This window comes from Phoca vitulina, unplaced genomic scaffold (genome assembly GCF_004348235.1).
Source record: "Phoca vitulina isolate PV1807 unplaced genomic scaffold, GSC_HSeal_1.0 scaffold13, whole genome shotgun sequence".
NCBI classification, from domain to species: domain Eukaryota; kingdom Metazoa; phylum Chordata; class Mammalia; order Carnivora; family Phocidae; genus Phoca; species Phoca vitulina.
Window position 1 is genome coordinate 46,807,394 of NW_022589716.1, and position 24,003 is coordinate 46,831,396.

General features: G+C 41.1%; 1 protein-coding gene across 1 annotated transcript; it reads left to right on the plus strand.

The window, feature by feature from the left end:
* Positions 1-8,159: 8,159 nt before the first annotated feature.
* LOC116636982 (proline-rich protein 20E-like) lies at positions 8,160-13,502 on the plus strand. Its single transcript, XM_032412160.1, has 3 exons — positions 8,160-8,211; positions 12,898-13,091; positions 13,332-13,502. The coding sequence occupies exons 1-3, from the start codon at positions 8,160-8,162 to the stop codon at positions 13,500-13,502; spliced, it is 417 nt and encodes a 138-aa protein (XP_032268051.1).
* Positions 13,503-24,003: the final 10,501 nt, after the last annotated feature.

Sequence of the window (24,003 nt, forward strand, 5' to 3'; positions counted from 1 at the left end):
TGATTGAAATGGCATGATGTCTAGGGTTTGCTTCATGGGAGTCCAGTGTTGAGGACGTGAGCACGGATATATAAGTAAGATTGGCCTTGAGATTTGTAGTTTTCACTTATGAGCTCATCTTGACCAAGAATTATTATTTTTTTCTTTTGGGAATTCTCATGTTCTGTGTTGCAGAAGTATTACTATAAAGCAAATGTTTGTTTTCTTCAGCTAATTAGCCTCATTAATTTCATGGCTACTGGGTAAGATTTTTTTTAATTGATATCTTGTCTTTGGGATTTCTGTAACATTTGTTTAGTATAAATTGAGACCTCGCACCATGATTAGGACCCTAGAATTTATCCAAAGCCTGAGTAGACCTAAGCTTCCTTGTTGCTTCTCTGGGCTGCTGGAAGATTTACTTTAGTTCCCCATCACCAAAGGACAGTTTTGCCGGGATCCCAGTTCTCAACTGAAGTCTCTTCTCTGGCTCTGAAACATGGGGGTGCAAGAGCAAATCTCCATTCCAGAGAGAGCATTAAAACCCTCTACCTCTGACCCCGAAGATTTATTTCTGAACCAATACTTATGAAGGTCACCATGACATCAACTATTTTATTAATGACACATGGGGATTCCCTGTTTGGTGTTTCAATGCCAGCTCTATATTTATACATTTTCTAACATTTATATTTTGTGTGTATGTGTATGAAGGGCAGTGTCCACATTGGCTTGTTCTGCCATGTTGTTGTTTATTAATGGTATATAGAAGGTAATTGAGCTTCTTACATTTAAATTTGTAACTAAAGACTTTTCTTGATTTTCTTATTCTTGGGTTTCCTAGATAGACAATATCACTTGAACATGCTAATAAAAATAATAATTAATATTTGTTTGCCTACAAACAATATTATCCATTATTGTTTCATTATTTCATCCATTATTTCAAATAATCCTGGGAAAAATCTCTGTAATGTGGATACCATTACTAATCTCTATTGTGCAAATGGATACATTAAGGCTTAGAGAAGTTAGATGATTCACCAAGGGTCATACATAGTAGAGTTGGAACTGCAACCCAGGTATAACCACTCCAGTTAACCCCTGCCCTATAGCACCTCTCTAAAGGATACATTTGTTTAAAAAGTGTGTGTTTGTGTGTGTGTCTTATTGAAGTGGCTAAAAGTTCCAAAATGATCTTTCACTACAGATCCCCTGTGGGATAACAAGTTGGTCCACATCTAATATCCAGGTCCTCCTCCCTATCATGGGCACTTATTTTAGCCATGTGACTGGAGGTGGTCAGTGATATGGGACTGGAAGTCAAATGGAGCCCGTGTGTTTCAGGTGGGAAGGCTCCCAACTCACATTGGCTTTCACATGAGAAATAAACCTTGACTGAGTAAAACCACTGGGATTTGAGGAGGGGGATTTCTGTTGTGACAGCTCACGCTAATTACCCTAATATATTTCTTTCCCAGCATTCCCCTCCTACCTGCACAGAGAAAATAGAAACCACTAGGTGACAGCCCCAGTGACAAATACACTCACCTCAATCTCAGATTCTGATTATTTCCTCTGTCTCTTGTATCTTTAATCCCCTTCTCTTAACTGGATCCTCTTCATTTCTTTTATTTTATTGAAACACCCTTACCATGGCTATGTTTTATGAAAAGAACTCTTACCTTTTAGAAATACATAATGAAATATTTATGGTTTAAAAGTCATGGTGCCTGGGGTTGCTTCAAAATAACCTAGTGTTGAAGGAGTAGCTGGGTAGAGATGAAGTAGGATTGGCCATGTGTTGGTAACTATTGATGCTGGGTGATGGGCACATAGGGAGCCAACATATTCGCCTATCTATTTTTCTGTAGATATATTTGGAAATTTTCATTATACACAATTTTCCTTAAAATGGTACACAAAAATTCATAAAAGAAGAAAAAACCTTTTATGAAATTATTTTTCAAAAATGGGAGAAGAAAATATGTTTTTTGCAACTGGTGAAAGACATATCTTCAAATTCCTCTTCATTTCACCTGCTCCCCAGTTAATCAGCATGGGGGACCCCTAGAATGTTTTTTGTTACACTGTTGGCTTTTAAGATGGAGGGCATGGCCGTGAGTCAGGGAATGCAGATAGCTTCTAGAAGCTGGAAAAGGCAAGGAAACAGATTCTCCCCCAGAGCCTCCAGAGGGAACGAAGCCCATTGACACCTTGATTTCAACTCAAAGAGACCTATTTTGGACTTCTGGCCCCCTATTTTGGACTTCTGTCCCCAGAGACCTATTTTGGACTTCTGGCCCCCAGATCTTTTTTCCCAGCCTCTAAGTCATTATTTATTGATTTATAGCACACCCATCACATGACCTAGGGGCTTCATAATACAGTAAGCATCACAACAGAACTTTTTAGTTAAATACAATCAACAAATTATAAACCTACAACAAAAGCTGGAATGAAGCCACATTATGCAAAGTTCAAAGATGCTCAGAATTAGGAATATACAGAAGGTAATTCCACCAACTGGAGACCAGACAGGCAGATACACAGGCACCACAATCCAAAGTGGGCAGAATTATAGAGGGTATGTGAGCATATAAAATAAAATTTCACAACAGCACAAAGACAATATATTTGTGTTATTATAAGTCACTAAGTTTGTAGTAATTTGTTACAGCAGCAAATGGAAACCAATACACACATTTCCAATCAAATCAAAATACGATCTTGGTTTGATATTAATTTCCCTTACAGATGTCAACAATATAATGAAGAGGTTAAGACTTCGGGCCCTTGAACGAGAGAGTCAGGTTCAAATCCTGATCCATCCACACTAGACAAGCTACTTAATTGTCCTGTGTCTCAGTTTCTTCATTGTAAGATGAGAATAACAGTAGCACCTACAGGGGTGCCTAGGTGGCTCAGTTGGTTAAGGATGACCCTTGATTTTAGCTCAGGTCAAGATCTCAGGGTTATGGTATAGAGCCCTGCGATGGGCTCCATGCTCAGTGGGGAGTATGCTTGGGATTCTCTCCCTTGCCCCTCCCCCTGTTCTCTTTCTCTATAAAAATAAATAAATAAATCTTTTAAAAAAACACAGTAGCACCTACATGCTAACATTTTTGGGAGGCTGAATGTATGAATATATGAGAAGTGCTGTAACAATGCCTGGCATGTAGCAAGCACTCAATAAATGTTAGTTGCCATTGTTAGCTGTTATGTATTTCTGATCTATTCCATCCACTAATTTGCCTAATCATACCACACTATTCTGATAGTTGGGAAAGGTTTTTTCTCATAAATGTTCATGACTTTTTTTCCCTGAACTTAATTCTCCATATAAAATTTAAAACTATTTCATCCAGTTTCATGAAAGAAAAAAAAACAGCATTGATTTTAACAATGGTGTTGGAGCAAACTGGATATTCATATGTAATTGTGCAAAACTTAACCTTTACCTCATGCCCTGAACAAAAATGAGCACAAATGGGTCATTGACCTAAAGGCAAAAGCTAAAACCATAAAACTTCTAGAAGAAAATATAGGAAAAACTTTTCATCACCTTGGCATGGGCAAATATCTCCTAGATGGGACACCAAAAAACCATGAATTATACAAGAAAATATTGATACATTTTATGTGGCGGGCACTGTGATTTGCTGCCCAGAGACTTCCTCAGAAATAGAGGATTTATGAGCCCAGCTGGTAGAATTGCACCGGGCAGCTGGCTCTCAAGCCCCACAGACAGCTGTGGGTTCCCACAGGTCAGTGGAAGCATAATGTTGAGACTGCCTAGTCCTGCTTCTTTCCCTACCACACCCCTAAAAGGCACCCCTCATCAACCTCCTGAGCCCTAATTTCCATTTCAGATTTAGCTCCCTGGAAATCTCAACCTGAGACATTGGGCTTCATTAAAATTAAAATATTCTGTTCTTTGAAAGACACTGTTAAGACAATGAAAAGGCAAGCCGCAGACTGGGAGAATATAATCACAATACATATATCCACCAAAGGACTTGTATCCATAACACATAGAGAATTCTTACAACTCAATAATAGAAAGTCAACTCAAAAATAAAACGGTAAAATTTTTGAATAGGTACTTCACAAAAGGATTTCTAGATATGGTCAATAAGCACATGAGAACCCAATAAGGATGGGGAATATATGAGTGTGGAACATCTTGTGGTGCAAAAAAAAGTAAGGAGACATTCAAAACCAAAATGAAACAAAACCAAACAAAAGCCACAATGATGAGGGCATGTCCAAAAGACACAGGAGCCAACTGAAAGCTCCCAATGGCCAAAGCTGAAACCTCAGGGTAACAAAATAATTAATGTAGTATTGCATTATAACTCAAAGTAGGAAATAAACTCTCATAAGTTCATATCAATATAAATAAATTGTTGAATAACTAGATGAGAATAGACAAATCTCCCATAAAGAAGAAGTTCAAATCATTTATGTAGATACTCCCCTGCCCCAAAGAAATGAAGCATAACCCATTTCTCCTTAAGTGTGGGTTGTACACAGTGACTTTCTTCCAAAGACAATAGCCTGGAAAGGAGGAAAAGAGAAACCTCACAGTGGAGAGACCTGACAAACATGACCTCAGCCAGGGTCAAGGTCAACACCAACAGTGACAGACCTGTTGATAGTGTGTACCCTCCATATGATGTTATGAGAATGATACTTTACCTCTGTGGTCTTCTCACAAAAGTACGTAATCACAGTTTAATCATGAGAAAAACATTAGACAATTCCAATAGAGGACACCTGTCAATATACCTGACTACTACTCTTCAGAATTGTCAAAGTCGGGGACACGTGGGTGGCTCAGTCAGTTAAGCATCTGCCTTTGGCTCAGGTCACGATCCCAGGGTCCTGGGATCGAGTCCCGCATTGGGCTCTAGCAGGGAGCCTGCTTCTCCCTCTGCCTGCTGCTCTCCCTGCCTGTGAGCATGCTCTTTCTCTCTGATAAATAAATAAAATAAAATCCTTAAAAAATATATATCAAAATTGTCAAAGTCAGCAAGAACAGAGGAAGTGTGAGAAACTGTCACAGCCAAGTGGAGCCAGGGCTAATTGCCAAGGTATCCTGGATGGGATCTTCAGATAGAAAAAGTACATTGGGTAAAAACTAGGGAAAATTGAATCAAATATGGACTTTAGTTAATAATAATGTATCAATATCAGTCCATTAATTGTGACAAATGTAATACAGTGTAAAATGTTAATAAGAGGGGAAAGTGGATGTGGGGTATATGGGAGCTCTGTACTATCTCCACAATTTTTCTGTAAGTTTAAACTATTCTAAAACAAAAACATTTACTTAAAAAAATAAGTACATCCCTAGTCATCAAGGAAATGTAAATCAGAGCTACAATAAGACCCCATTCCACCGACACTAGACTAGCTAAAATTAACAAGACGGACACTACCAAGGGCTGCAAGGATGTGGAAGTAGACCCTTTACACATTGCTGGAGGGAATATAAGATGGTACAACCACTTCAGAACAGTTTGATAGTTTCAAAAGGTTTTATAAAGTTAAACAAACACTTGATATTTGACCCAGAAGTCCCACTTCTAAATATTTAACCAAGTAAAATGAAAACATATATCCACCCAAAGATTTGCACATGGATCTTCACATCAGCTTTATTCATAATATCCCCAAACTGGAAACAACCCAAATGTCCATCAACTGGTGAATGGATAAACATGCTGTGCTATTCAGGCCATGGGATACTACGCAGCAGTAGAGAGGAAAGGATTACCCATACATCCTACAACATAGAGGGAACTCAACAACACTATGCTGAGCAAAAGAAACCAGACATAAACATACATATGTATGGGGCTCTTGGGTGGCTCAGTGGGTTGAGCATCCAACTCTTGATTTCGGCTGGGGTCGTGATCACAGGGTCCTGGGATGGAGCCCTGTGTCAGGCTCTGTGCTCAGCAGAAAGTCTGCTTGAGATATACTCCCTCCCTCTCCCTCTGCCCCTCTCTCCTCTCTTTGAAATAAATAAATAAAATCTTTTTAAAAATACATATGTATGATTCCATTAATATGAAATTCTAGAATAGGCAAAATTAATCTGCAGTGATAGAAAGCAGATCATTGGTTACCTGGGGTGAGGTTGGGGGAGGGGGATTGACTACAAAATGGCCAAGGGAACTTTCTGAGGTGGTGGTTGCCCAAAGTGTATGCATTTATCAAAAATTGAACTGTGTGCTTAAAATGGATGTGTTTTATTATGTGTTGATTATACCTCAATAAAGTTGATTTTTTAAAGAAGAGAAAATAACATTGGGAGTCTTAGCGGAATTACATTATTTATGAACTATTTTTAGAAGAATTTTTAAAACAACCCTATGGTTTCCATCCTGTGTCCTGGCATATCTTTCTCCTAGACCATTGTGTTCATACCTGTAGGCTTAAATGCCAATGACATATGTCTCATGCACAGATCTCTAGTCCCAACCTCTTCTGTAACTCCAGACCCAGAAATTGCCACTTGACATTCTCACACTTGGTTGCTCAAAAGCTCCTTCAACGCAGCATGTGCAAACCAAGCTCACAATCCTCCCGCTAGAGCAGGTTGCTGGCACATCTTCCATCTTAATAAACAGCACTACCAACTTGGCAGTCTCCTTCCCCTCCAGGGTATGTCCAGACCATCACAACTTTGGTTCTTGTCCTGTAAATTCCTCTCTAACTATGGAACATCTCCCTTCTCTACTATTGTTCACAGCCCTAGTTTGATAAGACACTATCTCAAAACAGAGGACTGCAGTGGCCTCCTTTCTCCTCCTGATTTAATCTTAGCACTCTCGGTGAGCTCTCCACTTCACAGCCAGGATGATCTCTTATGAAATGTTAATCTCATCAAGGGCATCTCCCTCTGCCTAAAACTCTCCTGTGGTTTTCTGTTGCCCTTAGAACAAAAGCAGCACCTGGGGGGGTGGTTTCCCACCTCATCTCCCACCACCTCCTCAGTTTGGGCCAGCCTCCTCTCCATTCCTGGAATGGGCTAGACTCCCTTCTCCCTCTCAGGTACTCTTCCCCACCTGTCCTCCCCTCCCTGCCCTACCCAACCTGGTTCATGTGTTACCAGTCCTTCCAATTTCAGCCCAAATATCCCTCTCTTTGACACTCAGCCCCAAACCTAATCTAGTCCCATTAGTCACTCTTATGGCATCACACCTCCCTTTTACTGGCACTTAACACAACTATAACTATGCATTTTTCTGTAATGATTAGATCAGCCAATTGGGCATGTACATCTATGAACGATTTAATCATGGTGGGCCCATTTGGCGAATGGAAAACTCTAGTCCAATAAACTCCTCCCAAGTCAAGCCGGTCCCACCCACCTTGGCTTTGCCCACCACCCACTTCTATCCAATCACATGCCAGGGTGACACCCACTGTCTTATGTAAGGGGACTGGGATGAAAAAGCAACAGTGGGCTTCCTGGAGGCCTGTAGGAAGAACGTGTGAACACTGAGGTCTGAGCTACTGTTGTGACCTGTGGACACTTCTGGACCCCTAACCCCTTGGGCCTCTCTTCTTGGAAGGGGATCCTACTCTCCAGGCTTCCAGAGCTGGCTGCAAAGAATTCAACAGCAGGTCAGGTATGTGTCCTATGCCCCTGGGGGACCTGTAGATTTTGTACTGTCCAGGTGGGGACTGACTCAATCTTGCATATTCCAGCCCTAGAAAAGCCAGGGACAACTTCCCAAATTGCCCCTACATTCCCCCTTCTTCTCCCCACCTTCCTTCTCTCTTTTCCCCAAGGGAGGGATAATTCTTCCACTTGGCTGAAGTTTTTCATTTCCTTGACCTTTACCTAGAGGATTTGGGATAAATTAGTGAGCACACCTCTAGGCCAATCCCTACTGGCTCTTCTTTGAAAGCTGTTTAAATATGTTGAGTCTCCCCAGTCCCACCCCCCCAAACTTCCTTCTCCACACTGCATCCCCCTGAGCTGCCAGTGTAGCATGCTCCTTGCCTGGGCAGCCAGGCCCTTTGAAGGCAGGGTGGGTGCAGGGGCAGCAGTGCCCACCAGAACTGGTGCTAGGGAGACTGGGTTGCTGCTTGGTGCTTGGGAAAATTGGGTGCAGTTTGAGCCCCAACTCACCTGATTTTATCTCTTGGGCAGATTCATCATGGAGAAGCAAGGACTTCCCAAACGCCTTCCTTCAATGGCCCCTAATCAAGGTAGTCAAATGCCAGTCACTTTCTTTTTAATATTTTCCTGGTTTCTTTTTTACTTTTGGTATTTAATTCTGTAATGTAGAAATTCCCATAGGCATACTATGAAAACCAGCAGCCCCTGCTCCTTCTCAACTTCTCACACCTTAGAGACAACTATTTTAATCTGTTCAGTTTCTTTTAGCATTACTCTCTGTTCTCTAAATACCATACTTACACTACCACTAACTTGTTTTTCCATTTTAGACTTTATTTATGGTCTTCCCTCCATGGGAGAGGAGTACCTGTAGTTCCAGCATTCTTACCATCCTCACCACTCGCCATCCTCACCCCTGCCCACCTACTCCAGCCCACACATACCTCAAGCTCCCCACCTCACAGCAGAATTCACTATTCAAAATGGGCCATCTAGTCAATCAGGATCACTTTCCCTCTTCTATAACTTTTGAATTTTCCAGGACTTAATACTTGGGCTATTATTTGCTTATTGACCACTAAACCATTCTCAGACTCTTCCCCAGTTGTTTAAATTCAAATACAATCAAGTATCCTATCAATTTCACCTTCTGGTGGCATTATTGCCATACCCTTCTAATCTGCTCCAGTCTAGGCTGGCTGCTCTCAGACAACTCTAAGCCACTCTCCTGGGATCTCCCTTCACCATCATCTGGGGAATTCCTTCCCCACTTTGGAATTTTACACACTCTTAGTCTGGTTTATTTTTTCTTTCTTGGTTTAGTAACATTCCCAGGGAAACATACATCCAAAAAAAATTATTTGAGATTTTGCATATTTAAAAGTGTCTTTATTCTACCCTTCCTGATTTGTGATAGTTTGGTTGGGTATTGAATTTTAGATGGGAAATCCTTTTCCCTCAGAATTTTGAAGACACTTCCTCCTTCTCTCTCTGCTCTCTCTGTCTCCTTCTCTCTCTGGAAGTTTTTAGGATCTTTTTCTTTCCAGAACTCAATTTTTTTTAAATAGTTAGCTTTGGTAATATTATGTCTCTAATTTTCTCATATTTTATGCCTCTTATTTTCATTTTTGTCCTCTTTTCTGGGAGATTTCCTCAACTTTATCTTTCAAAATATCCATAGAGATTTTAATGTCTGGTCTCATAATTTTGATTTCAAAGGGCTCTTTTTTTGTTTTGTTTTGTTTTCCTGAATGTTTCTTTAAGAAGCATCTTGTAATTGGTTCATGGGCATCATCTCCTTCAAAAGATATTAGTGATATGTTTTTGTGAAATTTTCTCCTATGGCATGAACTGTTTCCTGCAAGTTGCTTTCTTTCTGTTTGATTATCAGTTTCCTATCTCATGTTAGTCTTCCTCTAATGTTCGATGACCCCTTGTTGGCTGCCCATATTGAAAAGGGGACCCTGGGAAGCTAAATGGCAGCTCTGAACCAATGAGTGGGGCCTGTTAACTGTAGGTTCCACAGAATTTATACGGCTGGGCTGCCAAATTGGGGAAACCCATGTGTCAGTTTCTTAGGACTTTTCTCTTAGGCTGCACAGGTTTCCCAGGAAAGAATCTTCAGATTCCAGCATTGTCTTCAGCCAAATTTCCATAGATGTGTTTTCAGTCTGGGCTGTCTATTCCATTCTATTGCTCAGTCATTTATCTCTGTTTGAACACCACACTGTCTTCATTCCTGTAGCTGGATGCCACTTCATGATGATAAACCAGGTACCTCCATCATGTTGTCTTTCTCGAGGGCATTAAAATTTTATAGCTATTGTGAAATTGTTCACTATAACATTTCCCTCCATACACTGAGTGTCCTAAATCTTTTTAACTTTGCCAGTCTGATAGATGCATAACAATGGCACAATCTTTCCTTTAATTTGCATTGCTTCATTATAAGTGAGCTTTAGCATCCTGTATGTATAGGGACCGTTAGCTTTTCCCCTTTTATGGATTGCCTATGACTACTTTTTGCTTTTTCTCTATTTGGTTGTTTGTCTTATTGATTTTTAGTGTTCCTGAATTTTGGGGCTTTATCAATTCAGACTTTCTTTAGTCAATTAAGGATCTCTCACCGCACCCCCCTTCCCCCACTTATACTGGAGTCAAATCTAGGTCAACAAAAAGGAACATGGTTTACATATTATCACATGATTGAAAAGAGTGCTCTGGTCCTTGGTTCACACAGCCACCCCTTGTTTCTGTTTCTATTGGTGTCTGGCCATCAGTCCATGCAGGTCACTCTGAGCCTTCCAGGTCCTATCTGCAAAGCCCCTGCCATCCACCAACCCTCCTATAGCTCACCCAGGCCATTCTTGGTTGCTTCTGGAGTCACACTGAGCTCTGAGCCTGAGTTTGGGAGAGCAGATATAAATAGCTCTGCAGGGCCCACATAAGTCATTTAAGAATGTCGAATAAAGCATAGACTTGATATGCCTGGATCTCCCAGGACTTTGATTTCTGATGCTTCAAAACCCAAAACTCAAATGTTTTTAACTATTATATCTGTCCTTAGTTCCAAAACTCTCCCATAGTGTCCGTTTCTTTCTGTTTATGCCAACTTCTGAATGCAGAGAAGATGGGGTCAAAAGAACCAGCAACAGGGCTGTGGCCATGTCTCAGAGCATGCACCCCCTCTTTCCCAGTGCTGTGGGTCCTCTGACCATTCTGAAATTAATTTAAGGTATTAATATGAGTTTGAGCTTTTCTAGCTAAGAACTGAAAAAAAATTCACCAGTGAGATGATCTGATCCTGGCTTTTTAAATTTTTGAATGATGATTATGGAGAAAGAGGGCATTTGTTGAAACACTCTCAATTTGTTCCATTATAGTGGGTCTGTTGGAGTTGTTCTTTATTCCTGACACTATTAATTCTTGGGTCCTTGTGTCCCAGTAATGCCTCCCAACAGTGACTCAACCACCCCTGGTAAAAGCCCCACCCCTGCTGTCCCCTACTCACCACTATCACTCACCTGCCATCTTCCCTACTGCACTGCCCTGGAAGCTGACTTCTGTCCCCACCACTGTCCTGATGCTGTTCTCACCCATGCCAGGTGGCTAACAAGAATGGCCACATCGCAGGCCTGCTCTGTCCCACATAGCCAACTTTGTGGGCAGTTCACCGCTCCTTGACCTGTTGTCTCCACCTTGGATCTGGGTGCACCTTCCCAGTTTCCTCTGCATTAGTAGTCCTGAAAGATGCTTTTTCTCTATCTTTCCATTAGAGGTTAGCAGTAGACTTTAGGGTTCTGTCAGAGGTGTTCTCTGTTCCTCCATTCTCTCATGCTGATCCTGTCAGCCCCCATGGTGGTGATGACCAACTCTGTGTAGAAGACTCAGATCCAGCTCCAGCAGAGCCCTCCACTGAGCCCCAGACTCACATCTCCACTTGGAAAACACAAACACCTCATCATCATAAGTCCAATACTGAACACATTTTTGTCATCCAAACTTGCATCTTGAGCTCTACCTTGGGTAAACAGTTTCATGCCCTCTCTGTTGGGGGAAAGCAAATGGCAGCGGGGGTGTGCTTTAGCATCCTATATGTATAGGGACCTGTCAGGAGAGTGCTCTGCAGACAAACAGGGTCAGTTGGGACCCCAGACGCCCCCTTTCATCCAGCCTGCCTTCAGGGTATCCCTGGGCTCCTGCTGCCTTTGGTTACCTCTTCACATCTCCCCAGATGGCTGCAGCTCTCCCCAGCCTTCCCGCCTCTAGGCACACTCCCTTCCCTTCTATGTCCTTCACTTTCCAAAGTCCAAACATGATGACTTGTTCCCTTCCTTGAAACCTTTCAATAGCTCTCCTTTGATCTTAGCATAAACTAAAACTTGACTTAGCTTAAAGGGGTCCTTATGAGCTTCTCCCTCTTGCTGTGCTATCCTACAGCTAGTCCAGGCTTCTTTTAGTTCTGGAAGCCTGCCCCCAGTCTCCACCCCCCTGGGAATCCTCTCCCTCCGCACTCTGCCTTGGCTTTGCTAAATCCTGCTCATTCCTGAGGTCCTGACTTACAGCGTTTTGTTAACTCCTCCTGTCCCCAAGTACATGCTCCGATGACACTAATCTAAGCACTTGCTTGTAGTAACCAAGTCTTTGTAACACCCCAGGGGTTGGTGTATCATATCAATTCATGAAAAAGGAAATTGAGACCCATCACAAGTAAGTTAAGATGAAATTCCATGGGGCACCTGGCTGGCTCAGTTGGCGGAGCGTGCAACTCTTGATCCTCAGAGTTGTGAATTCGAGCCCCATGTTGGGTGTAGAGATTACTTAAAAATAACAAAAATCTTAAAAAAAAAAAGGTAAAATTCCAGGCACTCTGGATTCAAAACCACCTTCCTTGTTATATCCTAAATCCTTTACCTTCCAACTTATCACCTATCAGTGACATTACATTTTTTTGTTTTGTTTTGTTCTATTGGTCTTTTTTATTGAAGTTTAAGCTTGGTGAGGGCAGGGACTGTCACTTTGATTCAAATTTAATCTAGTGAATTTGAATTGAAGCTAGAGACAGTTTACCCATCAGTAAAATGGGGATGGCAATTACCTCTCTGGAGGTGGTGGGGAGGGCCAAATGAAATGACCAGTGGAAAGTACTACACATAACAGGTCCTTGGCAGAGGGGGTCTCCACCTCATACCCTCCCCCCATTCTCCTGGCCCCAAAGCTTCCTGGAAAAGCTCTGATTTCTTCTTCCCACTTTCTGCCTCTCTGTTTTGCCTCAGATGTGCATTCTCGGGAGCTAGACTGCTCTGGTATGGAAGGTGAAGGCACCACGAAAGCAGATGGCCCTGTGAAGCCAGGCCATCCCTTGAAACCCTTTGCTTATGTGAAACCTATCAGATATGAGACCCCAGCATTCACAGCTCATCATAGAGAGAGAAGCCAAGGCCACCGTGGGAGAAGAAGTCAGCAGGCAGTAAGAAGCCACCTGAGGGAGACAAACCTTAGCAGAGACCCTGGCCTCCAGGTGAGGCCAAGACGCATGTTGAGACCAGGTCTCCGTGTGGATACGGACCACGGCGAAGAGCCAAGCCACCATGTGGAGCCAGAAGCCAGGCGGACCCCATCCTTCCCTCTTACAGAAACAGCGACAGTGCACAGAGATGGGCTGCAAGGCCCTTGCCTCCACGTAATCCAACCTGGGGCACGACTGCAGGAGCTACCCAATGCCTCTGGGTATTGGGTTCTCACGAATTCCCCAACTTCATCCATCTATCCCTGCTTAGGGTTCAGACCCTTGGAGGGCTCAACTTTGCTCTTCACACAGACCCCCTCTGGTACCTTTGTGTACGGGGTCCCAGAATTTTTCACCCACATTGCACACTGACCTCCATCACTTGCCACCAGCTCCTGTTCTGACCTGGGTGTTTCTCCCAGCCAGACCCCAAGTCCCCATTTCTGCCACTCACTCCTCCCATTCCTAGCCTTTACCTCATGTTGTCCAGACTGAGACTGCAAGTCTCCTCCAGGATCCTGGCAGGGTCACATGTACGCTGCCCATGCCCCTCTGCTGTCTCTTCCTTTTGTTTTATCAAAGATGTACATGCATTTTGTTCCTCAATACTTACTGAAATAAATCCACAATCTCCTCTTGTCCTCCTCTGTCTCAGTGTATTCAGGCTGCTATAATAAATAGCACAGTCTGGGTGATTTATAAACCTCAGACATTTGTATCTCACAGTTCTGGAGGCTGGAAGTCCCAGATCACCAGCAGATTCTTTGTGAGAAACCCCTTTCTAGTTTATAGATAGCTGTCTTGTGTCCTCACATGGCTGGGGGCGTGAGGGAGCTATCTGGCATCCCTTTTATAAGGACACTAATCCCATTTATGAGAGCTCCATCTCCTAATACCATCATACTGGGAGTTAGGATTTCGACCTATGGATTTTGGAAAGACACATTCAGTCTATTGTATGCCCCCACAACTACCATTTTTCCAATTCTGAGATGTATAACCACGAAATGTTTTAGAAAAACGAACACAGTGAAGGAGCAAAAAAGGAGAAGTCACATCCAAGGAAATAAGAACCAATAGAACATTCAGAAAAAGACTTTTAAAGATTTTATTTATTTATTTGAGAGAGAGAATGAGAAAGAGCACATCAGAGGGGTTAGGGTCAGAGGGAGAAGCAGACTCCCTGCCGAGCAGGGAGCCCAATGTGGGACTCAATCCAGGGACTCCAGGATCATGACCTGAGCCGAAGGCAGTCACTTAACCAACTGAGCCACCCAGGCGCCCCAGAAAAAGACTTTTAAAGAGTATAATTAATATCCTCAGAGAGATATGGGATGATAGGCTATCTCTGACATAATAGTATGCACTTCACATAAAAAGCCAATTAGAAATGCTTGAGATGAAGCATAAGGTTGTTGGAATACAAAATTATGTGATTTGAATTGCAGAATGGACAGGACTGAGGTACAAATCAGTAAACTAGTTGTTTGGGCAGACAGAGCCTCCAGAATGTGGCAAAAGGAAGGTGTAAGGTTTGAAAAGTATTTCACACTGACAATAGCTCCCAAAGTTGGGATGTCTAACACAGGAGTTCTATCAAGAGGCACAGGACACTTGGACAGTAATAATATATGAAATCTGGCTCATTTCCCCACACTGAAGAAAGACATGAATCCTGAGCAGGATGCAACAATCACATACACCTGGATAAAGTATGGTGCAGAGAAAGTTCCAAAAATCACCTGTGAGATGAGACCTACAAGGAAAACAGAGTTAATCTGACATCAGACTTTCCTTGGCAGCTCCATTAAATCTAAGAAAGCAATGGGGTGACATCCTCAAAGCTTGGAGAGTAAATAACTCTGAGTCTAGGGTTCTATAATCAGTCAGAGATGCTCTTGAGTTCAGGACCAGGTGGTGCATAGACAGGGGGTTCTGGAACTCCTGCAGCCAATTCACCAGCTCCGGAGAGTGGAGGGATGGGAAGAGGGTAGAGCAATGAGAAAACGAGCCTGAACACTAATAAAACTGGACCTGAAGCATGAGCTTCCTCTGAATCCTATTGTCCACAAGCTAATAAAGCCAGTTTGTTTGAGTTGAGTTTTCTGTTACCTGCAGTGAAAGCACAGATGTTTCTCAGCCAGGATTAAAAAAAAAAAAAAAAAAAAAAGAACTCAGAAGGAATATGTGGGATGCAAGAAGGAACAGTAAGCAAGGAAAATAGTAAATTGTATTATTAAGTTTAAATAGGTATGATTCTGGAAGAAAGATGAATAACCTGGAATTAAAATTCCAGAAGACATTAACATAGAAATGTGGGGGGTGGGGAAGTTCAGGAGGAGCTGAAAATTACTAAAATTCTAGTCTAGTTTCTGGAGATTTTATAGATGCTGAATATGAAGGAACAATGGAACTCAAAACAGTTTAAAGTATGTGAACCCATTGGTAAGCACTAAATGAACTGAGCTAGAATGCAAAATTTCAAACAGATTGAGGAAAAAGTAGATCAAAGAAAATTTGGTGAATCAAACAAAAGGCATAGGGGGTTGATAGAAACAAGGAGAAAGCATGACACATTTCAAATGTTAAATAAGAAATAAGTAACATGATGGCAGCCTCCTGTGTGTTCCTGGCTTCAGTGGGAATATTTTAAATGTTTTACCATTCAGCAGGGCATTTCCTGTAGGTTTCTCATAGATATGCTTGATCAAGTTGAGATTGTTCCCATCCTCTCAGAGTTTGGTAAAAGGTTTATTATGAATTGGATTTGGTATTTTATTAAGTAGGCTTTGACTGGTTGATTTTAAGACTCATTTGTAAGAGAAAATGTCCAAGAAAAATGAAGAAAATTTTTCCCATGAGCGATTTTTTCTTGTGTACTCAACCATCCTCTTAAATAAACTCTTCTCTTTGGCTTTTATTGTAGTATGATTCTTTTATTAAAATTTCAGTTTTCATCTTACCAATATAAGAAGCGTTTACCATCACTGGAAAAAGAAACACACAAAAAGACAGAAAAGATGTCTTCTCTTCTTCTTTCCTATTGTTCTTTTCCCACAATCATACAAGCCTATACAAACATAAGTGTACATTAAAAGGCTTCATTTTGGTTTGACTTTACAAAAATGGGACGTACTATCCACCCACGTTCGCACGGTAGTGACTAAAGGGTCCAGGCAGGTAACACAGGTGTGGTGGGGGCTGGGGGCCGACACCCCATTGGAGCCCATTCTCCACCTGAAGTGGGCAGAGGTGCCTTGGTATAGAACCACTGCACAGACCACCACGAGCACGTCTGTGGTGGGAGCTGCTTCGTGCCTTGCCATTGGGACATCTCCTACGTGCCAGCTTGCCAGCTTTCACCCTGGCATAGCTGCTGGTCAACCCATGTATCACTACCTCCCCAGTAGCTGGGTATCTCTCCAAAAAATGCACAGACTTGAGGTTACACAGCAACCCTCCACTGATGGATCCCATTCCAGGGTGTTTCTACCACCAAGATGCTTAGCTGACCATTTGCACATGGAATCTTAAGGACCTGTTCTTCTGATCTTATAAAATAAATTCTCAAAGTGAGATTCCTATGTCAAACGGCCATATTTTATTTTAATAGATATTAAGAAATTATATTCAAATTAGGTTGTATCAATGTCACTTCCCACCAGCAGTATATGAGGGCACCAATTTCCCCACAGTCTTCCCAGCAATAAATCTCGGCACACTACAATTTTTGCTAATCTCTTGAATAAAAATATGTCATTATTGTTCTAATTTGAATTGTCAGGACTACTAGTAAGGTTTAGTACCTTTTTATGCATTTATTGGCCATTTTTATTTTATTTATTTATTTATTTATTTTTAAAGATTTTATTTATTTGAGAGAGAGAATGAGATAGAAAGAGAGAGCATGAGAGGGGGGAAGGGTCAGGGGGAGAAGTAGACTCCCTGCTGAGCAGGGAGCCCGATGTGGGACTCGATCCCAGGACTCCAGGATCATGACCTGAGCCGAAGGCAGTCGCTTAACCAACTGAGCCACCCAGGTGCCCTTATTGGCCATTTTTATTTCTTTCTCTGTTAATAGCCAATATATGGCCTTTGCACAATTTTCTATTGGGTTTTAAATCTTTTTCTTATCAATTCATAGGAATTTCTTATATGTTAGAAATAGTGATATTTTTCATGTGTCCTACAAATATTTTTCCCATTCCAACTTTCCTCTTCTGACTTGCTGAGGCTCTCTTGTGTCTGCCTGTGTCCAGCCCACCCATCTCTGTGTCCCAGCCCCCAAGCTGCTCCTCTGTTCCTGCAATGGGTTCTGCTCACCACCTTCTCCCCCTGCCCCAAGAGTTTCATCGATTGCAGTAGGTGGCCCCTTTGCACAATGTGGAAATTGTTTTCTTGGTCATTTCAAGAACACCCCCAGTGGTTATGCTTTTATTAATGGGATGTTTATCCTAAAACTTGAAGACCACTTGTCTCTATATATTAAATACATACTTAATATATATTATATTAAAATCTACTTGCTGCTATCACCAGGGGATATGCGTCTTTGTACCTTCATGTTAAACAAGGAATCAAAAAGCCTGTTCTGCACCTGAAAGTCATCTGATAACAAGGACATCTTTCAGGACCTGGAGGTTCACTTGTCAAAATGGTATCAATGCTGTAAGGGACACTGGGACACCCTGGCCATCTGGACCTCCAGCTCTGGGATCTCTCTCTTGCCTATTCATGTCACTGAGCCACCTGATCTTCGTCCAGAAGGTTCAAGACTGCACAGAAGAAACGTGGACACCCCTCTGCCCTCAGGCAGGTGAGGAACCCCGCTCACATTCAACTTCCATCCCCTTTCCAAGACGTCACTGAGCCCATTTTCCCTCCACTCTCTACTCAGAGATGGCAGGAATGTTAGCTCATGACTCACCTTTCCTGTTTTTCTCTGATATGTCCTTTCCCTCCCACCTCTGCCCACTGCTGGCCACTGGGGGGCAAGTCTCACCCAAATGCAACCCTCCTGCTGCCCTCCCCACCTCTCCCCCTCTTCCTCCAACTCACAGGACTTCACCTTGCCTGGCAGGGTGGGGACAGTGGTCCAGAATGCTCAAAGATGCTTTGATGTTTCTTCTTTGTAGCAAAACTTTCTCCCCAGAATGCTTTGGGGTTCTGGATTTTGATAATCAAAAATTAGTATTTTAGGACTCAATATTATTCTCAGGTATGGATCTCAAGAGTATATTTTGAAAATTAACAACAACAAAAAAAATGCACAGCAAGCAAGAATTTCTGTAGTGTGGATGCCCCAAAAGTGAAATTTCTGTTAGTGATAAAAGTGCATCTACAGCTTTTCTAAGTACATCCAGGCTATCCTTCTAGATGGGTGTGCTCATTGACCACCCCACCAGCAGCAAGTAACACATTCCCCATGGCCTTCAACAACACTTGGTGTTATCAGTCTTTTTCCATTAGATTATTTATTTTGCATTTCCCTAGTTACTAATGATGTGTCATCTCTTCAAATGATTATTTCCTTTCCTGTTCCTTCTTGAATTCTCACTCTCATTCCTTACCCAAAATACCACCATCTGTAAATGGCAATAATAATTTTACTTCTCTCAGAAGGTACTGTTAATTGGATGAGGCCATACCTTATATGTGTATATACATTGTATCAAGGTTTTATTTGCATTATTTATATGTTCTATATCCTTAACTCATTTCTTATTTCTTTATTTTTTTAACCTATCATTACTGAGAGGTGTACACTATATTTTCCCACTATGATTAGGGATTTGTTCATTTTTCCTTTACACTTTTGGTCAATTTTCTTTTTAGCAATTTAGAAGCTAGTTATTGAGGCATAAAAGTTCAGATTTTTTATATCTCTCTGGCTAATTCCTGGTGAATTTTTTCTTTTATTATTATGTGCTTGCTACCTTTATCTTTAATAATACTTTTTTGCTTAGTCTATTTTGACTTGTGTTAATATAGTAACATTCAAAATGTAATATCTGCTTAGTTTATCACTTTTCCCATCCTTTTGCTTCCAAAGTTTGGGTCAATTTTGTTGTGGATGTGGTTTTTATAATTAGCAGGTTAAAAAAAAAAAACGGTTTATCTAATCTGAGAATTTGTCTTTTAATTTGATGGTTTAGTCTTAAATTGATTTCTGTCATCTTCTTTTGGGGAATTTACTTAAATGTGGTGAATGTCCATGTCTAAATGCTGCAGAAAAGTATAACTTTAATAATTTTAAACAAAAATGTGTTATTTTATAGCTGAGGTCTGGTAGTTTTTAAACTGATGTCTATGTGTATGGCCAACCACAAACCTTGGGATGTTTATTACCATTTATACATGCATATACAAAGAGCCCACACATATATGTGCACAAAGGGATGTATTTGTGTAAGATTTATAAGATTGTATACATACACACACATGCATATTTATGTGCAAATACCTACCTTCACCACTGAGCTCACTTTTCTAACACTTCACTTTCCCTTGCTTCTGTCCCCACTACATTTCCTGCCTTCTATTGGTATGATTGAGGTTTCTCTACTCTTATCTTTTCTCATTTAGAAGTTACACAGTCTAAGTATGGTACTGGCACAAAAACAGACACATAGATCAATGGAACAGAATAGAGAGCCCAGAAATGGACCCTCAACTATATGGTCAACTAATCTTTGACAAAGCAGGAAAGAATGTCCAATGGAAAAAAGACAGTCTCTTCAACAAATGGTGTTGGGAAAATTGGACAGCCACATGCAGAAGAATGAAACTGGACCATTTCCTTACACCACACACAAAAATAGACTCCAAATGGTTGAAAGACCTCAATGTGAGACAAGAGTCCATCAAAACCCTAAAGGAGAACACAGGCAGCAACCTCTTCGACCTCAGCCGCAGCAACTTCTTCCTAGAAACATCGCCAAAGGCAAGGGAAGCAAGGGCAAAAATGAACTATTGGGACTTCATCAAGATAAGAAGCTTTTGCAAAGCAAAGGAAACAGTCAACAAAACCAAAAGACAACTGACAGAATGGGAGAAGATATTTGCAAATGACATATCAGATAAAGGGCTAGTATCCAAAATCTATAAAGAACTCATCAAACTCAACACCAAAAGAACAAAGAATCCAATCAAGAAATGGGCAGAAGACATGAACAGACATTTTTCCAAAGAAGACATCCAAATGGCCAACAGACACATGAAAAAGTGTTCAATATCGCTCGGCATCAGGGAAATCCAAATCAAAACCTCAATGAGATACCACCTCACACCAGTCAGAATGGCTAAAATTAACAAGTCAGGAAATGACAGATGTTGGTGGGGATGTGGAGAAAGGGGAACCCTCCTACACTGTTGGTGGGAATGCAAGCTGGTGCAGCCACTCTGGAAAACAGTATGGAGGTTCCTCAAAAAGTTGAAAATAGAGCTACCATACGATCCAGCAATTGCACTACTGGGTATTTACCCCAAAGATACAAAAGTAGGGACCCGAAAGGCTACGTGCACCCCGATGTTTATAGCAGCAATGTCCACAATAGCCAAACTGTGGAAAGAGCCAAGATGTCCATCAACAGATGAATGGATAAAGAAGAAGTGGTATATATATACAATGGAATATTATGCAGCCATCAAAAGGAATAAGATCTTGCCATTTGCAACGACGTGGATGGAACTGGAGGGTATTATGCTGAGCGAAATAAGTCAAACAGAGAAAGACATGTATCATAGGACCTCACTGATATGAGGAATTCTTAATCTCAGGAAACAAACTGAGGGTTGCTGGAGTGGGGGGTGGGGTGGGAGGGATGGGGTGACTGGGTGATGGACACTGGGGAGGGTATGAGTTCTGGTAAGCGCTGTGAATTGTGCAAGACTGTTGAATCTCAGATCTGTACCTCTGAAACAAATAATGCAATATATGTTAAGAAAGAAAAAAAGAAGAAGAAGAATGTAGCAGGAGGGGAAGAATGAAGGGGGGGTAATCGGAGGGGGAGAAGAACCATGAGAGACAATGGACTCTGAAAAACAAACTGAGGGTTCTAGAGGGGAGGGGGTTGGGAGGATGGGTTAGCCTGGTGATGGGTATTGAGGAGGGCACATTCTGCATGGAGCACTGGGTGTTATGCACAAACAATGAATCATGGAACACTATATCTAAAACTAATGATGTAATGTATGGGGATTAACATAACAATAAAAAAATTTAAAACTAAAAAAAAAAAAAGAAGTTACACAGTCTATTAGGTTGAACCACATGAAATTGTTATCATGTTGGTCAAGGTTGGTTAAACATCAGCAATTTCATATGGTTCAATACAGTACTATTCTTTTAATGGCTACTCAAATTTTTAACACACACTTAAATTAACAAAGTCAAAAGTTAGTCTCTACCCTTCCCTTGAATCCTATAAGGACCTTCAAATACGTTTACTGTGCTACAATTTCCATTTTACCTGATATTATTGTCTACTTTCAGTTCTACTATGCCACCACCAAAATAATCATCATCAACACAATTAATGTTTACTGTCAATACTTGTTTCATTATCTTTCCACATTTCACCAATCTGTCTTTTCGTGCTTTCCTCCTTTGCCCAGAGTTCAGTTTCCTTCTGCCTCAAGTACCCTCTTTAGAGATTTTCACTGAAGAGCAGTTCTCTCAGCCTGTCCGAAATGTCTTTATTTTGTGATCACTCTTGAATAACAGTTTAGCTGGGTATAAAACCTTAGTTTGACACCAATTTTCTCTTAGTGCTTTGAAGATATTTTCTTTGTTTTAGGCCATTCTTGCTGTTCAGAAGCTTCTTAGTTCAAATGTTGTTCTTTGGAGGTAAACTTTTGTCCTTCTCTGGATTCCTTCACAATTTCCTTTTAGTCTTTAGTTTCTGAAGTTTCCCTCAGAGATGTCCATTTAGAGACATTTTACAAATCTTTCTCTTCATTCATTAAGAATCTTCCAACTGAGAATATATTTAATAAAAAAAATGGAAAATTGCAAGCTCTTACCACTTTTTTTTCCTTTTCCTTCCTTCTAAAACTCCTTGTAGGTGTATAGGGTCATGTCATTCTCATCTATGTGTCTTGTAACTGCACCATACTCTGTATTGTCTCCTGATTGATTTCCTCAGATCTGTTTTTTGTCTCACTGTGTTTCTGCTTATTCAGTCTACTCTTTGATTTTGATTTAATTCATTTCTAGTAATCCATTTTGTTCTTTTCTAAATCTACTGTGAGGAGGATTATTTGCCCTGATTTTTATAAGGCTTAGTTTATTTCTTTAATCATTTTGAATATTGTTGTTTTATAATTTCTGATTTTTTCAGTTAACTAGCATTTTCAAGGAACAAGTCTTCCTGGCTTTTTTGCTTTGTTTTGTTTAGTTTTGCCAGTGTAATTTCACTTGTAATGGAATCGTTTCTTTTTGGGTGTCCATGTACCTGAGTGTGTATGAACATATTTAGCTAATCCCAAGCAAAATTTATATTTGCTGTGGGAATTTTATGGTACCTGGATTGTTAAAGTGACCTTTCCTGGTGTCTTTATTTTGGTTTATGCCAGGTATTGGGGGGTAGGTGGGTGTCCCAGTATAGGAACAGATTCTGTGTTAATTTCTCAGCCTCTGGTCACCACACCAGGAGCCAGAGTTAAAAGCCAGATTTCAGGTCCTCAGGAAGGGAAATCCCTGGGCTTTCTTTTTTCATTTAGTATTATACCCCTTACACAATCATGGTAGAGTCAGGCTTGCTTTTGTAGGGCACAGGTATGAAGTTTATTCATTTTTCCCTCCACTGGAGTTGTAGGAGTCCTGGCTTTTTGGAGCCTTCTCAGCTTCCATTCTTTACCTTCTATGGACCAAATGCCTCATCCCTTTTTCCTGTGTGTGCAGCAATACTTAAGCCTCTAATCTGTGGGGTCCCTAACTGGTCAGAGCTGCTGGTGCATGAGCCTACATGCCCTCCACTCTGCTTTCACTTCCCTCTTAGCCCTGGCACTTGGGCATCATCTTTTCTTCCCTGTCTTTTGTTTCATGCATGGGTCTGCTTAGGCAGTACAGAAGAAAAGCCTCTGGAGTCAGACTACTCAGGTTCTAATCCTGGCACCAACACTTACAAGCTGTGTAACTACAGGCAAGTCCCTCTTTGGGTCTCAGCTTTCCCAGCAATTACATGGACATAGAAGAGCACCAGCCTCATGGGACTATCAAATGAATTAATAAATTTTAGGTACTTGAAATTATGCCTAGGACATGATGAACACCCAAAAGATATTACCTAATATCTTCTACTATTATTTTTTAAATGGGGCAGCGTGGTTCTTAGTGCTTATTTGTGTCTAACATTTAATCTTTATGATTGTTGTTTATGGCATAAATGATATGCTTCAAGTTTTTCAGGGCTCTGCCTTTATTTTGTGGGGTGCAGGGTACCAAATCACTTTATTGGAAGGAATGGCATGCAAAACTGAAGAAAAAAGTAATTGGATGTTTTTGTACAGGTAGAAATAATGTAATTCTGTTTACCTAGTGCTGTGTAACAAACTGCCCTGAAACTTAATATCTCAGAACCACTATTTATTTCATTCACAATTTTGTAGGTCAGGAACGCAGGAAAGATTGTGCTGGACAGTTCATCTCTGACCCATGTGGCATTAGTTGTGTGTTTATGACTACTAATCCACTTCCAACATGGTTTCTATACTCACAGGCATAACTATAGGTCATTAATTTCTATTGCTATATCATATCCAATATGTGACTATACCTCAATTTATTTATCCATTGTCCTGTAGGTGGCTTTTGAATTGTTTCTACTTTCTTTCCCATTATGAAGAGTGTTGCCATGAACATTTTGGTACA

Coding starts and splice junctions, on each gene's coding strand:
- LOC116636982 (XM_032412160.1), top strand. CDS start 8,160: ATGGAGAAGCAAGGACTTCCCAAACGCCTTCCTTCAATGGCCCCTAAT. Junction 8,212..12,897: donor TTCAATGGCCCCTAATCAAG/GTAGTCAAATGC, acceptor GTTTTGCCTCAG/ATGTGCATTCTCGGGAGCTA. Junction 13,092..13,331: donor GGAGAAGAAGTCAGCAGGCA/GTAAGAAGCCAC, acceptor GCACGACTGCAG/GAGCTACCCAATGCCTCTGG.